The sequence below is a fragment of the Hippopotamus amphibius genome, chromosome 3 (assembly GCF_030028045.1).
Source record: "Hippopotamus amphibius kiboko isolate mHipAmp2 chromosome 3, mHipAmp2.hap2, whole genome shotgun sequence".
Taxonomy (NCBI): domain Eukaryota; kingdom Metazoa; phylum Chordata; class Mammalia; order Artiodactyla; family Hippopotamidae; genus Hippopotamus; species Hippopotamus amphibius.
Window position 1 is genome coordinate 150,983,660 of NC_080188.1, and position 19,480 is coordinate 151,003,139.

Sequence of the window (19,480 nt, forward strand, 5' to 3'; positions counted from 1 at the left end):
TGCATAGCTGGCTTTCTTTCCAAGAATCTATTTCTTTGCAAAATATGTACACATCATTGAACCTGCAGCTTTAGTATTTTACATCACACCTAGGACACTAATTTTAAATATACGTTAAGGAGTTTTTAGCCCACACTTCAAAAACGATATATAAGAGAAACAGGCAATTTTGAAGTTTAAGAATATTAATGATGCAAGAAGTAGCTCCTTTCATATGATGCTGAAAGCAATTTTCCTTTACCGTCAATCTGTAACCCAACCAAACTCTTCAGGAATAACAGAGCACTGTCCCATTTATGCAATGATCTTTAACCCTTCCAACTACCCCTCCCATCCCAGCAACTGTATTTCCAATTCAACCCTGAAAAACAGACAGGAAAGGCAGGTGAAAACATTATAGCTTGGAGACATACAGTAATTTCCTCTAGGATAAAATGACTATAGAATTGTGCTTTTCCATTTACTATCCTTGTACTTGACAACATTACAGAAATCTTTAGATTTTCGTTAAGTCCCAAGGCGCTTGCCTAATTAACATTAAAACTTCTAAAACCTGTCAAAACCAAAATCATTTCTCTAGTTAGCTTCTTATGAAAATATAAAAAGCTAAACAAAAACAGCTACATAGTTAATATACAAAATGTACTCTACTTAAAAATAAATAGCATAGATCTAAAAACAAATCTTTCAGAGTGATAACTGCCTCATTCCCAAACAGGACTTGAAATTGATAGAGATTCTCTTGCAGGCAATAGCCTCCCAGCTGCCTGTGTTTATTGAAATATTGCTCTCTGAACACGCATACATTCAGAATTGTTAAATATATCCTCTTCTTCTGGAGTCAGTTGGATGTTATCTTTGACTGGAGACAGGGGATCTGGCTTCTTACAAGAAGGAAGCTTTTCAGAATCTCTGCAAAATATAATATAATAAAGTGAATTTGGTGTTTTTAGGGTAGTGTTTATTAGAGAATAATCTACCTGGACAGAATAGAGGTATATAAAGAGGATAAAACCCTTACTGTATAATTTGTCTCAATTTATTATATGATACATTCAGGTTCTCCTCTGAGTACGCCCCACACAATTTGAGTTTTGCTTCTTAGTACCCATTCCTGCTTTCTAAATCATCTTTAAAAGTAGGTGTCAAGCCACTACTAAATATATACTAGCTAAGGCAGAGTGGTTCCAATAAACAAACTTTAGTTCTTTTCTTTCTAGCACCCTTCTCAAATCTGGCTGAGAACCAGCAAGAGTAAAACATGAACAAATGTTTAAGCCCTATCTTTTTACTCCTCCCTCTCTCTCCCAACTCTTGGAAGGAAGTTCCTTGTCTGTAAAAATTAATCCTATTATGAAGATAACAAAACTCATTCTATGTCCTGTCAACAAAAATTCAACACAAGTAATTAACTTTTATTTTTCTAAAGGCATTTAAGAATACTGTTGCACCCCTAATTTCCCTCTAATAGCAGTTCTCAAAGTATGATCCACAGACGCCTAAAAATTCCCAAGACTCTTTCAGGGGGTTTGTAATATCAAAACTATTTTCATAATAATATTTAGACTTTATCTGCCTTTCCTACTGTGCTGACATTTGTACTGATAATCCAAAAGCAGAACTGAGTAAAGCTGCTAGCAACCTATTGGGCTGGACAAAAAGTTCATTTGGAAACTTTTTCACCAACTCAATAGGATGAAACAAGACAGTAGAACCAAACTGTTTAAGAAATACTAACAGTACTAAAGAAAAAGTCAGTCTCACTTTAGAACATTCTTAATGAAGTAGTAAAAATCATAAATTTTATTAAATCTCAACGTTCTCAACGTAACATTCTGTGGCAAAATGAAAAACACAGGGACTTCCCCTGGTTGCGCAGTGGTTAAGAATCCATCTGTCAATTCAGGGGACATGGATTCGATCCCTGGTCCAGGAAGATCCCACATGCCACAGAGCAACTAAGCCCCTGTGCCACAACTACTGAGCCTGCGCTTTAGAGTCCGAGAGCCACAACCACTGAGCCCACATGCCACAACTACTGAACCCACGTGCCTCGAGCCCGTGCTCCACAACAAGAGAAGCCACTGCAGAGAGAGGCCTGTACACCACAATGAGGAGTGGCCCCTGCTTGCCACGACTAGAGAAAGCCCGTGTGCAGCAATGAAGACCCAACACAACCAAAAATAACTAGGTAAATAAATTTATAAACACACAGAAGGCACTTTTGTTACATAATGAAGTATGATGGTTATCTCAAGTAAAAGGATGTATGATGCCATGGCTATTTAAATTTAGGTATTTGGCAAAGGGCTTCTCTAAAATGAACAAAGAGAGACTGTTACTTCAAAGAAAAAAACCTAACAGTATTTGTTGCCAATGACAAAATTCAAGCTTTCAAGTGAAAATCAGAATTTTGGAAAACTTATATCTGCCATTTGACAGCTTCCCAGTACTTAAAGACTTTGCTGATAAGATTGTGATTTTTTAGTACTGTATAATGAAATGTGTCAACAATTGGAAGATAAGCACAACTCAATAAACCCACATTTTCCAAATGATCAATGCTAACATTATAAAATCATGCATGAATAAAAGATGCACACAAAGTCCAATACGGAACCATGGACTGTAATGTTACACAGAATACAAAAAGTCAGTTGACGTGGTTTCATGTTCTACATTACAACTAAGAAAGTACCACTTGTTGAAATTTGGTGTAATATAAAAGAAGAAAAACTACAATTGAATAAATGCTATTATCCTAAAATGAATTTTCCAAATACAAATACATGTGGAGCCAGATTTTCTTCACATAACTCAACCAAAGCAAGATTTTATAACAGATCAAACACAGAAGCAGATATAAGAATCCAGCTCAGTTCTATTAAACTGGACAGCAAAGATTTGCAAAAATGTAAAACGATGTCATTCTCACTTTGTTGTTTTGAAAAACATAGCTATTTTTTGTAAAAATATACTATCAATTTTAAGATGTAATGAGCTTGTTGTTATTTAAAACTAAATACATTTTTTTAAATGTCCATTTTAATTCCTAAGGTGGTTACATGCTGACAAATATAACCCACATAAGCCAAAGTACTTTTGGGCTCTCTTCCCTCCCTCCCTTTCTCTTTGCTTTTATTCTTAGCATGTTTGCTTTAATAAGAACAAGAAAATAAATTAATTATAAATCGATGCTACTCTGTGGCTAATTTTGCTGTCTAAGAGAAGTAATGTGGTTCAAAAAACATAGATATATAGAGGGTCAATTCTCTTAAAACAGTGTTTGCTACATACATTAGAAATCTGGCTAATTTATCATATAAACTCACTGATTCTTCCCATTTTAGATGTGATAATTTAGGGAAACAAACTGCTTTAAATCCAGAAGTACCATAGAGCATTACCTTCCCACCCCATGTCTAAAACAACGTTTAGAAGGAAAGAAAGACACTTAAGGCCTGAAAAAGTAATTTGCTTAGCAACAGAGAGAACCTAAAGCCAGACTGAGAACTGAGGTTTTTAGCTTGCCATCTTTTCACTAAAAGAAGGTATAGAAACTGAAGTTAAATATTCTTACAAAGAGTCAGTTAAAGGGACTAGAGGAAAATAAGTCTCTTAGGGTAAGAGAAAAAGAAATTGATTCATATGAAAACAAAGTTAGGAGACAGGGACTGAAATTACAGAAATAAATTATTTATCCTATTTTAGAATAAGTAACAAGGTAACTCACTTTTTAAACACAAAATTTTTCCAGAGTTCATTGATTTTTATCTGCAATCCTGGCTTATTCTCGGCATCATGATGATTTCTCTTATGGATGCTTGATGGCTTCTTGCTCAGCCCACTGACTCTGGCAGGCACTAAAGGTTTGATCTTGGTTATAGAAAGATTGTCCGCAGAACTAGATTTATACAGCCCAGGAACCTGAAGATTAAATGCCTGTTTTAATACTATTCTATTAAAGCAACTACCTTTATTTAATTTCAAACTATCATTTATACACTGGAACAGAAAATAACCTATAATCGATGTGCAAAAGTGTTCTTATAAATGTCTACAGAAATTATCACAATATTTTTAACAGGTAATACATGTACCTGGCACTAAATTCAAGAGTTACAAAAGAAGAGACAAAAAAGTGAGTCTTCCTTACTCCCTCACTGCCTTTAGGCAGTCATTGTTACCAGTTTCCTGTGCAACCAATGAATTCATTTACACACACATACAAACACACACACACACACACCACACAACTGACAGCATACCACAAAACATTGTGCACTTTGTTTTTCTCACTTAATATATCTTGATTTTACTTAACAATGTATCTTGGAGATTTTTCCATTTCACATGTAGAACTGAATTTTGTTTTGAATAGGTTGCCTGTTTTTTCCATTGTATAAAACATAATTTACTTAAACAGATCCCTACTGACATTTAAGTTGAATCCATTGCTCTTTATGCTGTGGGAAATATGGAGCCATTAAAGTTGTGTTGCTGTTTTTTAGGATAGTTAACAGTGTGGTAATATAAAACAAGGCTTTAAAATTAATGAATCTAGTAAAGAGTGTATAAAGAATGGAAAGATTCACACATGAAAGATGAAATCTTGAATTAGGATGTTGGTGATGGGAAAAGGGGAGAGCAAGAAATAAGACAGAGAAAGAAACAGGATTTAGACAGATATAGATGTTTGGTTGTTCTTCTTTAACCCTTGAAAAAGAAGGATCCAGCTGGCAATTATAAAGAAAGAGGACAACCCTAAGATTCTGAAACTAAGTGACATAGAGCAAATATTAAAATTTTACATAACTAACAGAAATGCTCGGAGAAGTACTGGTTAGAGGTTAAAAAAAGATGAGTTGGATTTTAGATACTGAATTTGGATACTGGGGAGCAAAGGGAAAGTTCATCTGGGGAGTTGTCACCAAAACAGAAGTGACAGTTAAAACCCTGACAATGCAAATCAGAGAGAATAATAATAATAAAAAGATAATGGTTTAACGTCCAGACGTAACTCCTTTTTAGAAAGTACTTTCTACATCTCTAGTCCTATCATTGCAAATAATTTTGGTATCTGTGGTGTGCTCCAAGGACAAAGACAGGACTCCTATCACTCTGTACAATGCAACAATTGCAATGTCCCAAAACTTTCCCAAGCAGCATGCCATGTCCCTTGCCCATCCCATATAAGGAAAGATATTTGCCCCATTTTTCTCCTGCTTAGTACACTAAAAGTATACATTCTCTGCTCAGTCAGCAGATAAGTGCAAGGTTCCCTGGCTATAAAAACAGGCTAGCAACCCATGCTCTGGTTTGACTTTCCCTGGCTACCAGGAAGTCGGCCCGCTGTTCTTGCAGCGTCCCTTCTCTAATAAATTCTGTCTTCCTTGCATCCTGCCTTGTGTCTGGAAATTCTTTTCCAACCCACGCTTGGACCACGACAATATCTTTCTACACTTTTTACTATGATTGTACAAACATTCACACGTGTGTGGATATTTTCAAACATTTAAGCAAACAAAAACACCATGCTACGCATACTGTTTATTGGCATGGTTTCCCTTTTCATTCAAAAATAATATGGACATCTTTCCAAGACAGTAGCTGTTTGAAAAAGCCTTTCTCCCTCAAAGGTTTTTAAAAGAATCTTATATTTACATATTTTACATTTATATCCTTATTATCTTTCAGGTTCATAGTATGAGATGGGGACCTTCTTTCAAATAGATATGCCAGACCATTTATTAAAAATTTTTGTAAGGTTTCTATGCTTTTAAAAATAAACATAAGAAAATAATATGTTCACTATATAAATACAGTTCTCTTGTATAAATATAAGAAAAATAATATGTTCGCTATAGAAAAACACGAGAAAACAAAGAAAAAAAATCATCTATATACCTACCACCTAAGAGCTAAAACCAACAACATATTTAATGTATTTCACTCCCCTATTTTTAGATATTTAGATTTTTTCCCCCAATTTTTCACTATTGTAACCAATCCAAGAATAAGTGCTCTTCTATTTAAACTCTCATTATCTCCTTAGGCTCAGGTTCTAGAATGTACTTACTGGGTTAAATTACTTGAACACTTAAAATATGCTTTCCAGAAATGGCACAGCAATTCTTACTATCCTAAATATGTGATTATTCATCTCACTATACTCTCATAAAAATGAATAAATTTAAAACTTTTTTGGAAAAATGAGAGGTTAGCAATTAGATTTGATTTGTGTTATTTGATTTGTGTTATTTGATTACTAATGAGGTTGAATGTGCTTTTATATGTTAGTCATCCAAGTCATCCATTTGTGCTTTTTCTCTTGTGATATCTGTTCATGTCCCTTGCCTATTTTTAAGGTAGGAATTAGTATTCTGATACTGAAGGACAGGAAAACTTAATAAATAAAATAGGCTTTAACTTATGAGCTTTCACTATGCAGTCACACAAATATTTATATATTTTGATAAAAAAAAAAACCCACAAAGAAAACAAAAACATGGCTTATCAGGTACCCAATTTCTAGAAGGCCTTTTTGCAATAGACTTCAAAGCTTTAAACCATACATGTCTTTAGACTAGCAATACCACTCCACAGAATTCACCCCTATGAAATCATCAAGAATGTGTACAGAAGTCAAATATTTAGCAACAAAATCTTTCTTGTAGTACTGTTTGCTATAGCAAAAATTTATGGCGTAAAGGACAAACATAAGATTAGCTAAACCTATACAATGGCATATTTTATTCATTATAAGTAATGTTATGTAAGTACACAGAAAAAGTTTTCTTTATTATAGTATAAACTATAGGAGAAAAATAGCAGGTTTCACAATTTAAGTACCTACAAATCATGCACAAATATGGTCCTAGAAGGTTTAAAGGTAGACATTTTGTGTAAATAAGAATATAGACATTTTGATTTTTATTCTGTTTATTATTTCTTATTTCCTGGTAATAAGCATGCACTGCTTCTGAAATTTAAAAATAATTTAAACAAGTGTTTTACCTTGTTCCTTAGAAGCAAGTCTTTCTTCGAAAAATGAAATAAGTGAAGCTTGGATTTCTGATTACCTTGATTATCAAGTGACTTAAAATTGCAGTCAGATTCCTAGATCCCCAAGATCAAAAAATACAGCAAAATTAGATTTTTACTACCAAATTTTTATGACAACTGACCAATATTCAGCAAAACAGAAAATCAGTGTACATAAAATGTAATTTCTCAGAAGAAAAAAGTATAAAAAGCATGAAATAGAATGAAAGAAAATTAATCTAATGTGGAAAGAATGACGTTTGCCAGTTTCACTAAAGAAAACTAGTAAGATCTTTCAGCTGGAGAAGTAAATTGTATAAAATATAAATTAGAAAGCTATACGCAGGGTCTCCAGAACCAGAGGGAGCACACAGCTCTTCTTAAAATCGAAGATGTTTATGCTTGAGATGAAACTGACTTCTATGTATGCAAGAGATATGCTCATGTGTACAAAGCAAAGAACAATGTTGTAACTCATGGTGGCAAACTCAACAAAACCAGAGTAATCTGGGGAAAGGTAACTCGTGCTCATGGAAACAATGCCATGGTTTAGGCCAAACTCGGAAGCAATCTTCCTGCTAAAGCCACTGGACACAGAAATCATGTGATGCTGTACGCCTTCAAGGATTTAAACTTTTTGAAAAGTAAATAAATAAAAGTACGGATTTGTTCTCTTGTTTAAAAGAAAAAAGTTTCCTGCTATAACATCATTTATAAACTTGACTAATAGTTTTCATAAATTACTAGCTACAAAAAGCTGAACCAGTATAGTTCTACATCACTTTTAATTGTGTAACATGTTCTACATTAAAGAAAAAAGGCATATACTTTCAAGAAGTAGAGCAACATTGTATCAAATGCAGTTACCTTCAGCAAAGACTATATAAGACCTACCCTCTGCACCCCAATCCCATCATGTAAGACTTTTCTATGAATGGAATAATCTGGATTCCCACAAAAGTCAAATAAAAAAGGACAATTGATGGAAATTCAGAAGGCTTTATTTACATTTCTGCATTTTTCAAGAGGATTTTCTTTTTTTTAATATTTATTTTGGGGTCCTACATAGTATTATATACTTAAAAAACAATCCAAAAGTGGACTTCCCTGGTGGTGCAGTGGTTAAGAATCCCCTGCCAATGCAGGGGACACGGGTTCGATCCCTGGTCTGGGAAAATCCCACATAGCATGGAGCAACGAAGCCCGTGCCCCACAACTACTGAGTCTGCGCTCTAGAGCCTGTAAGCCACAACTACTGAGCCTGCATGCCTAGAGCCCGTGCTCTGCAACAAGAGAAGCCACTGCAATGAGAAGCCCCCACTCGCCACAACTAGAGAAAGCCTGTGCACAGCAATGAAGACCCAGTGCAACCTAAATAAACAAATAAAATTTAAAAATCTTAAAAGAAAAAAAACCAATCCAAAAGTGAAAAGTACTCCATTAATTTGGATTGTAACTTACAGAAACTCTAACATTCCTTGCTCATCGTAGTGATGACTCTGGGCTATATCATTTCTTAAAATAAAGATCAAGAGTAAGACCCTAAGATTAACTAATCTCAAATACAGTTAATGAAGTCAATGTACATAGAATATACGGTTGTTGCTTTTCACAGTGAACCACCAATGGAAGTCTCCAATGCATCTTCTTCAGAACCATACAGTAAAAACTGATATTCAAAGTGAAGCCCCAGTAGCATTGTGGCTCTCTAAAACATTTTCTGAATAAAGAAAGATTACATAGTTTTTATGTTATCTGTTATTGTCCCAATTGTTTGACAATTAATTCATTTATTCTAAGAGGAGTTTACCACATCTGGTGGCAAAAGATGACTTAATGAATGATTCTTAGTTTAGTTGTTTGGTTTTTTTTTTTTTTGAGGGGAACTTATGTTTCTATAATATATAAGCACAAAAACAGGCCAGAAGACAGAAGTGTGGAGAGTTCTGTCAGCATGACGAACCCATAGGCAGTGAACTGGTAAGGCCTCTCAGTAAAACATGCTGAAAACTTTACAAAGTTAGTAAAACAGGAAGATGTCTGCTGGGAAAGGAACAAGAACACCTCAAAGGAGCTCAGCAGACTTAAAAGTATCCTCACAAATAGATGGTGATTTTTAATGAAAGATATTCCAAGAAAGTAGCAACTGTGATGGTACCCAAATGGTGCCAAGAGAAAAACAGAGTAAGAGGTAGAAAATGAAAAAGATGACATTAAAATGGAGGCTCATATTAAAAGAAAGTCTTCTAGACCAGTATGGATGAACTGAAGGCAAAGTGAGTGAATGGGAAAAGAAAAGCAAAAGCCTCAAGGGTTTGGTTTGGCAAACCCTTACTTAAAAAACACTACATGGAATGGATTTTGGGTTTAAATGTATTAATCGATTTCAGCTTTCTCCCAATGAAAACAATTTGTTTCCACACTTTAACTAGGTTTTTTTCTTTAAGAGTCCAATACAACTCAAGTTACCTTTAAGAACTTGAATAAAATATTTTCCTTTTGATAAACGCAAGATACACTAATTTATTAGATGTTTAATATTCAGGATTATCAGACCTCAAAATTCTGTCAAATATTACCAAGGCTGTATTTGTTCTTACAATTTGGTAACTGTAGTTGTGAATATAAAATGAAGCATGTTAAATTGGTAAATTTGAGATAATGCAGATTTAAAGAATGCTATTATGCCATCTTGTCATTTTAAAATATGAGGTCACTGGGTCTTATGAGCAGTACTTATTTGGAGTTGATTTTCTTTAAGTAAGAATAAAGATATTTTATAAATAAGAAAAAATGGCTAGGATGCTTTTATTAATTTAAACAGAATAACATAAAGTCACTTGTATTGCTATCTTGTTTTGTCATAAAGGGGAAGTGCAATAAGAATAGTAACAGTAAACAAAAAGTGTATTTCTGAAGTACTAAAACTTAAAATGAACACCATCACGTTAATAGGGCCATTTTGTTATAAGGTTTCAAATGTTATCTGATTCAAGAGTATATTAAGGATTTAAGCACTAAATTTGTAATAACTTTTCATGAAGCTTATCATTCTGTTTAGGTCTCAAGTGTTCCACAACTTGAGACACCTATCAATGGAACACAGTGATTCAAATAGTATATATAGTTAGATTAAATGTATGAGTCTAAAAAATGAAAGATACAGAGAAGCCCTTCAGATGAATAAAACGAACTTTCTACACAGTGAGATCTACGATGAAAAATTAAAACAATTATTTCCATAATGTAGGCAAAATTTCCTCAATTACCTGATAAACATCCTATTTTTTCTTAAATATGATTTTGAAAACAAAGGCTTCATAATGTAACTTACCTCTGAATCTGAATCCTTACTAGAAGGCTGAGAAAGTTTTGATGCATTTAAATTGTGTGGTGACAAGTTCATGCTTTCGCTTTCCTGAGACTGTGAAGACCAACCCACTTCACGTAAGGGATAAGATTCATCACTTGATTCATCATCCTTTAACTGAGATACATCAGACATCTCATTATTCTCAGGCAGAGAGATGGGAGAACAACTTTTTCTACGGAACTGCTGCAATGCTGTGCTTGCAGAGGGGCTTGGTGTTCTTGAAAAATCTCCAAGACTTCCAGACCAACTGAAACAACTTCTTAGTGTCCCCAAGGTGGGTGGTGAGATGGTCCTCGTGAATCTGCTGGTCTTAAAAGACTGAGACTCTTCAGCAATCATAGTCACATCATCTGGAATCTGCTCAGTTGAATTATCTGCTACACTGGTATCAACCAACTTCTTGCCATCTAGGCAATCTGATTCATTTACACTGGTTTCTTTATCTGTGACAGCAGTTTCATCTAGAGGCTGGCTGCTTGCTTTCTCTGATATAAAGTCAGCAGAACCCAAGGAACCGGAAAAAAACCTAACAGAAAAAAACAACAGAAAGAATGAAGTATTTTAGAGTTTTCTCACAAAGGTGACAAGATTCATAATGAAAAAATGGTTGTTTCTTTTTAAAACATCTCATAAATACATTTATTTCATAAATAAAGGCAAAACAGATTTTACACGTGGCTGATATGCAAATATTTGAACAGATATAAAAAATCATTTTTTTAATAAAGGATTTTTAAAAATTATTATTATTTATTTATTTATTGGCTGCATTGGGTCTCCGTTGCTGTGCATGGGCTTCTCTTCATTGTGGTACATGCGCTTCTCATTGCAGTGGCTTCTCTTGTTGCGGAGCACTGGTTCTAGGTGAGTGGGCTTCAGTAGTTGTGGCACTCGGGCTCAATAGCTGTGGTTCACAGGCTCTAGAGCACAGACTCAGTAGTTGTGGCACATGGGCTTAGTTGCTCCGTGGCATGTGGGATCTTCCCAGAGCAGGGGTCAAACCTGTGTCCCCTGCACTGGTAGGCAGATTCTTAACCACTGGGCAACCAGGGAAGTTTCAAAAATCACTTTTAAAAACTCCAATATAAATGAAACAAAGATCAGTATCATTACTGGGAAGGATGTATTCAAGGAGAGTTTTTAGGTTTAAAAAGAAAATCCTAGAGTGTATGATCAGCTAAACATGAAACTTAAAGAGAATTTACCTCCTTAACTAAGCATTAGTTCAAATCTAAGATGATAAACAGAATATTTACTAAATGATGGAGAGTAAAAATCCTCTCTAATCTTTTCATCAAATCCTTAGCTGATGTGTGTGGGTACAAAGCAGGAAGGAAGCAGCACGTAAAAGGAAAAGTCTTACTTGGTTTTTCATTGAGCAGAAAAACATCAGCTCCTTTATCTGATCACATAATTCATTTTTAAGCAAACAATAACTCATGATATTCAAACATTTTTCTACATATTATTTTGTAGGTAGGAGAAGTTAGAGTAACAGAGTCCAAGGTTATAAAATTAATCAGCTAAAGCAGGGGTCCCCAACCCCCGGGCCATGGACTGGTACTGGTCTGCAGCCTGTTAGGAACCAGGCTGCACAGCAGGAGGTGAGCAGTGGGTAAGCGAGAGCAGCTTCATGTGCCGCTCCCCATCACTTGCATTACCACTTGAACCATCCCCGCCCCCTGCCCACCCCCTCCCTGCCTCCCCAACCACGCTGTCCATGGAAAAATTGTCTTCCACAAAACTGGTCCCTGGTGCCAAAAAGGCTGGGGACCGCTGAGCTAAAGAATAGAATTAAAACCCAGAATCCCTCCCATTTCATGGCTGCTTCTTTCCAAACAGCCTATAGTGTTACTTAACTGATAATTATATTTCTACATCTCAAAAAATAAGTAGGCATTATTCTAGGATAAGTATATATACAATAAAGATAAAGAAGACTTAAAGCAGATTTCCAGAGAGCAGACAGATTAGAGACAATCTTTTGCATATTTAATACCTTCTGTTATGTTATATTGAAGAGAATGGGGTGGGAATGACCACTGGCAGATACATTAGTGACTGGGCACTGTGCCAGGTGTCTGATACACATAACTTCTGCTAGGTCTTAAAACAGTCTTATGTATGTGATCACCCATATTTTAGAGTTAAAATCAGCTAAGAAAATTAATTTAATAATATCTAGTTATTATTAGATATTGCTATATAATCTAGATCAGAAAATTATACATCAAAGATTTACTGCCAATTTCACAGGAGGCTGATGCAGAAAAAAATATTTCTCCAAGCATTTCTTAATGCACACTCTGAAAAATTTATTAGTGAAACATCTAACTAAACTACGAGGGTGAGGCAAAAATTATCCACATTTGGGCTGTAGAATTTATTGTAATTAACTTTTAGAAAAGACAAATACATCATTTTTTCAATAATCTCCCCTGTTTTCAATGCACTTTGTCCATCTGTCAACAAGCTTTCGTATTCCCTCATCAAGAAATGTTTTAGGCTGAGCTGCAAGGCACAAATGCACCGCTGTCTTCACATCTTCATCAGAAGTGAATCTTTGTCCTTGTAGGGATGTTTTCAGGGGACGAAACAGGTGAAAGTCTGATGGAGCAAGATCAGGACTATAGAGAGGATGCTCTAACACCTCAAAATGAAGTAATCCATGACAGACTTAGGTTTTGAAAAGTTTGTGTGAGATGGGTACCAAAAGAACTCACGGACGAGCATAAACAGAAGCGTTTGGATATCTGTAAACAAAATTTGGACCAATACTCTAAGGAAGCTGAAAGTTTCTTAAAGAGAATCATTACTGGTGATGGGACATGGATTCATCACTACGAGCCTGAGAGTAAACAGCAGAGTATGGAATGGAAACATCCTCAATGGCTGACCAAGAAAAAGTTCAAAAGTCAACCATCAGCTGGAAAATTGATGCTTACAGTTTTCTGGGATTCTCAAGGGCCGGTATTGGAATATTATCAGGAAAAAGGTCCAACAATCAACAGTGCTCGTTACAGTGAGATGCTTATTGAAGAGCTGAAGCCTAAACTTCGGATTAAATGCAGAGGACTGCTATCCGAGGGCGTTGTGATTATGCATGACGACGCACATCCACACACTTCTACCCACATTGTCGACACTCAGCAAAAACTTCGTTTTGAGGTGTTAAAGCATCCTCTCTGTAGTCCTAATCTTGCTCCATCAGACTTTCACCTGTTTGGTCCCCTGAAAGCAGCCCTACCGAAGATTCACTTCTGATGAAGTGAATACAGCAGTACCCTCGTGGCTCAAAGTTCAGCCTAAAACATTTTTTAATGAAGGAATACGAAAGCCTGTTGACAGATGGACAGTGTATTGAAAAGCAAGGAGATTATGTCAAAAAATGATGTATTTGTCTTTTATAAAAGTTAATCACAATAAATTCTATAGGGACTTCCTAGGTGGCGCAGTGGGTAAGAATCCGCCTGCCAATGCAGGGGACACGGGTTTGATCCCTGCCCCAGGAAGATCCCACATGCTGCAGAGCAGCTAAGCCCGTGCGCCACAACTATTGAGCCTGCACTCTAGAGCCCGTGAGCCACAACTATTGAGCCCATGTGCCGCAACTACTGAAGCCCACGCTCCTAGAGCCTGTGCTCTGCAACAAGAGAGGCCACCACAATGAGAAGCCCGCACACAACAATGAAAGAGTAGCCCCTACTCGCCACAACTAGAGAAAGCCCATGTGCAGCAATGAAGACCCAACACAGCCAATAAATAAATTAATTAAAAAATAATAATAAAATAACTTCTATAGCCAGAGTGTGGATAATTTTTGACTCATGCTCATATATAAAGCAGCTATTTACAGCTTCAAATGGAGATTTCATTAAGCTTTCACAATGACTTAATAGCCAAGACCTATAGAGACACACAAACCTTATTCTCATTAGCTGTCTCCAAAGAGGCAGAAAAGGGAAATTCTATTTTCACCCAAATGTAAAAATAAAAGAGAAGTTCCAAAAATTTCTCTGAATGACAGAAGTCAACTTTCTAGAATGTATAAATCAGCATATATCATTTAGAATCCTATTTTCCATCTTTTGCAGCCTACTTTTTCATTATCCCACTGTTAACAAGCACCTTTAATGAGGGTGGCTAACAAAGGAAGAATCAAAATGATCATTTCATTGTACTGTAAATGTTTCCTTGAGAAGACTTGATGGGGGAAGGGTTTGAAACATCCCCTAAAGGAGGCCTAGGGATTACCCGTGGTTCATTCCTTCATGCCCAACTCCCATCATTATGGTTAGACAAAACTGGCTGCAACCTACAGGGACTGATAAAGTTTCTCTTTCTTAAAGTTACTAAATCATGCCTAAATAACTTCTAACACTTAAATTCCTATTTCTAGTTGTGGTACCACTATCTGAAGGCAATAAAATAAGAGCTATTCATTGTATGTTTATCATCTATCAGGTACTAGTTTACACACTTTACTTATGGTAATACTTTAATTCTATCAGCGATTCTAAGATTGTTATACTCCTTAGCTTTGAAGAAACTGAAGCACCCAAAAATTAACATGCCTAAATCAAACATCTCATGAGTAAACAGAACAGGATTCAAATCCAGGGGGTCTAATCCCAGGGTCCAAATTTCTAACCCCTAAGTTATACTGACTCTTCAAATTCTCATCTTCACTCTCAGGGACTATGGCAACAGCCTAACCAATCTTTCTGCTTCACGTTGGCCCTCTAGAATCCATCCTTCACAGTGTGTTCAGAGTGGTCTATCTAAACCAGGAATCAAAACATACCCCTCCCCTGATTAAAACTTTCTAAATGTTTCCCATAACCCCTAAAGACACAAAGTTCCTTAGGTTGGCTTACCAGCCTTTCATGAACAGGCTTGCTTATTTCTGCTCCCTCATCATCTACATTTCTGCCCCCTTTTCATCTTTTTCCCAACTTACATTGTGGCAGAAGTAATAATAGCAGTGATCAACAGAAAATAGTTGCTCCCATGCTCCATGCTGTTGTTCACCTCCATGCCTCTGTCCAAGCTGCATGAGTCTGCTGGGTAAGTACCTGATTCCATTCTTTGCTTCACCCACTCATCATTTAAACCTAGGTAATAGCACCTAAAACTCGTCCCTTCCCTCTCACCCTTTCCAACCACTGACTCAGCATTAGATGCATTCAAAATACCTCATGCATGATTTTGTCATTGTACTTACCACACTGTATGGAAAGATTTTGTTACTGACCTATTTTTCCAACTAGGAAAAACAACATGTTTCTCAAGAGCAAAAACTATGTCTCTCATTTTTGTAACCCAGCACCTAGTATGGTATCAGATTATCAATTAATATGAGAACACCATAGTCATCTGTATTTAAATAGATGTCTAAAAATACTTTGCAAAATTATATTTAGCTCTTAAACTAAAAAAATAGGAACAAAGGAGGGGGGACTCCCTGAAGTAACAGAGCTTTTCACATGCAAAATGTAATAAGGTCTACAGTTCTTATTTTGGTTCTGTATCAAAAGATTACAAAAGTACCAGAAGTTCAAGGGAACAGTGGAAAAGCAATATGTGATAAAAACTATAATTGGATTAAGCCAGGTGCTACACCTATCCCATTAGATTCAATGTTATTCAAGATAATCAAAATAAACACCAACAGAGTACATAATACAATACACACACAACATTCTATACACATAACTATACCTGCTTTTGGTCCCTGGAACCACGACTGCACCACTTTCTTTATTTTTTCTCTGTAAAAATGCTGCAAATTTGTTTCTTGTCGTAGGTGGTGTGCTTAAGCTTTTTTCAGTAGTTCCGTCTACCAGATCAGGCATAAACAGTTCAGAAGACTTAAATGATTTATTAGCTTCGCAATTATTCTTCTTGATCTTCTTTGTAACGGAAGTAGAATACTGATCCAACAGATCATCTTCTGACAGCTCTTCTAAGGAAAAACAAAATTATCTGTAAAACTTTATTTCATATGTAGTTAGAGATCTGGTCTTAGTTTCACAGTCCATGTCCTATTGTCCTAAAGATGAAGTCTTACTTTTTTTTAAACTATGCATTAGAAAACAAAAGAATGACTTAAAAAAAAAATTCCCTTGGCTATGTTTTACAATTTCAAAATTAGCTGATTTAACGTCAATTTGTATGATTTTATGTGAAATTACCCAAACCAAAATTTCACGATACAATCAATTTTTTGAGGCTCTACACTCATTATACTAAGGGCCTAATTTTGAATGTAAAAAAAATATATTAAATATATGATTAATCTAATGTTTAGTTAAAAAATGTTTCAATAAAACCAGGAGCTATATATACACAACATCACTGAGTTACAGTTTTTGAGATATACTTGATTATCTTGTAGTCAAAAGTAATTCGTGTTCCAGCTCTGATCCTCATTACATAGCTATGGGGCTCTAGAAAACTGCTGTGTAACAAATGTATTCTATTGGTATAAGAATAAATCATAAGACTAAGTAATGTAAAATGCTAAAGCTGAAATAAACAAGGACACAGAGATAGCACTAAGGTGCTTTAAATTAGTCCAACCAACTCTCAGTCTGAATAGCTTCCACTCAGATGGGAGTAAACGCTCATGACTCTTAAGAAATTGGGAAAAACAGTTGAGGGTGTCAAAATACTAGAGACAAGGTGATACCTCAAATAAAAAAGTGTATAGATTAAAAAAAAACCTATAGGTCAGTAAACTTGTAAAAGCCAAAATCTGTTTATTATGGAATTGTGAGCTCTTACAGAAGAGAAAAAAAATAAACATTGTAGGATTCCCCAGCAAGCTTTCACCAAGAAGCCACATAACACTAACCTCATTTTCTTTTTATGATAACGTTTGTTAGACTAGCTATTTGGAGAAATTCATAGATTTAGTATATCCTGAATGGATTAAGATGCTTTATTGTCTCTCACATTATCCTAGTGGACAATGTAGAACAAAATTTATTGTACATTAATTACATGAATTTGCAGCAAGTTGAACAGCCCTTAAAGACTACTGGTGACTATTAGTCTGAAAGGAGGTCTGTCTCTAGTACAGTGCTCTAGATTTCCACACTTGCTCTAATCAGTTAAACATTACATAAGCAAACATATTTTAAGCAAAACTTTAAGACATACGTAAGCCATACTTCTCAAATTTCCAGGTGACATAATACCCATGTTAGAAGACAATATAAAGATTCTAAAAAGAGAAAAAAAAATAAGCAGAAAAATGGATTATAATGAATTAAGATTGCCTCAAAAAGGATAATTTAATTCACATTTAAGTTTAAAAATATAACTGTACCTGGCTTAACAGCAATAGGTAGATTTTGATTACAAACTCAGTAACTGCAAGCAAAATGACAATACTACTAAAAGCTAATGTTATCTTAGTTTGCAATAATAAAAATAGTTTCTGGATGAAGGACTGAAATAGTGCCACAATTCTAAATATGATCTATGGTAAGCAGATCACATCTCAACAACCACTCACTGCAGTAGTTACAAATTATTACAAAATTTGTATCCAAACTATAACCTGCATAGATAAGGAACTTTTAGCTTGCAAAAGAAATATAGGAAGGTCACAATGGCTATCTCTACATAAATGAAGGTTTGTCACATTAAAGAGGGAAAAAATTTACTGTTTTTTGTTTTGTTTTTGTGTTTGTGTGTGTGCCTGGGACAAAATCCATTGATAAATGGTAGTTATAACAAAGCAGACTTAGTCTGACACAGGTAATTTACTGATGAGCGCTCTACATAAATTGAATAAGCCTATCTTGATGGTAGCAGAAGGGAAGGAAGAAACTAATACGTACAGTGTATCTGCTATGTACCAGGGCTTTTTTATATATCACATACACAAAAATTTATGAAATAGGCAATAATGCTCCCATTTCAGAAGAGGAAACAAAGGTTCAGAGATATTATCACGAAAAAGATTTAGGTTCATAAGAAATCAGGACATTTTGGCCAAAAATGAATAATCTATAACTAAATTTAAAAGATAAGGGCATGAATTAAAAGTTTGCAAGGGCTTTGTTTTGTTGTCAGACGTTCATTCATTCATGTAATATCTGAGGGAAAGAAGAAAGAGAGAAGAAATGGATTACAATTATACTTTCCACTTCTAAACAGGTTCTACGGTAGAAAGAAAAAACCTTCTATTCCATTCTCAGAACTTCTGTTCAACACTGTAAGAGAGGTTCTAGTAGGCAAGCAAAAGAAATAAAAGGCATCCAGACTGGAAAAGGAGAAGCAAGACTATATTTGCAGAGGATAGGATTGCCTACATAGAGAATCCTAGAGAATCTAGTCTAAAAAGAGATACTAGAACTAATATGTGATTTTAGTAAGGTTGCAAAACACAAGATTAATATACAAAAATCAAGTGTACTTCTATATAATAGCAATGAACCATAAATTGAAATTAAAAATACAATTTACAACAGCATCAAAAATCTGAAATATACGGATAAATCTGACAACATATGCGCAAAACCTGTACACTGAAAACCACAAAGCATCACTCAAGACTTAAAGAAGACAAATAAATGGATCAGAAAACTTGACACTGTTAAGATGTCAATTCTCCCCAAACTTATCTATAGAGTCAACTAAATCCCAATCAAAATCTCAGCAGGCTTTTTTTTTTTTTTAAAGAAATTGACAAGGTGATTCTAAAATCTGTATGGAAATGTGAACAACACAGAACAGCCAAAACAACTTTTCAAAAGAAGAACAAACTTAGGGACTTATACTACTTAATTTCAAGACTGACTATAAAGCTACAGTAATCAAGACAATGTGTCTGGCATAAAGATAGGAAGAGACTAATGGTACAGAATAATAGAGTCCAGAAACAGACCTGCACATATATGGTCAATCGATTGTCAACAAATGTACCATGGCAATTCAATGGAAAAAGGATAATGTTTCTAACAAATGGTGTTAGAACAATTGGATTGCCATATACAAAAAGAAGTAAACCTTGATCCTTACCTCACACCATGTAAAAAATTAATTCAAAAT

The 19,480-nt window shown here is 35.1% G+C and overlaps 1 protein-coding gene across 2 annotated transcripts in view; it reads right to left on the bottom strand.

The window, feature by feature from the left end:
* Positions 1-100: 100 nt before the first annotated feature.
* The window catches only part of EXO1 (exonuclease 1), a 43,438-nt gene continuing 24,058 nt past the window's right edge, over positions 101-19,480 (bottom strand). The window contains exons 11-15 of one of the 2 annotated variants that reach the window (XM_057727932.1): positions 16,139-16,379; positions 10,379-10,943; positions 7,018-7,119; positions 3,734-3,927; positions 101-912 (exon numbers count right to left, since the gene is read on the bottom strand). In XM_057727932.1, the coding sequence (XP_057583915.1) occupies positions 774-912; positions 3,734-3,927; positions 7,018-7,119; positions 10,379-10,943; positions 16,139-16,379 (1,241 nt within the window). In that variant the 3' untranslated portion in view covers positions 101-773. Of the gene's footprint in view, positions 913-3,733; positions 3,928-7,017; positions 7,120-10,378; positions 10,944-16,138; positions 16,383-19,480 lie in introns of both variants that reach the window. The other variant, XM_057727931.1, reaches the window with a different exon arrangement.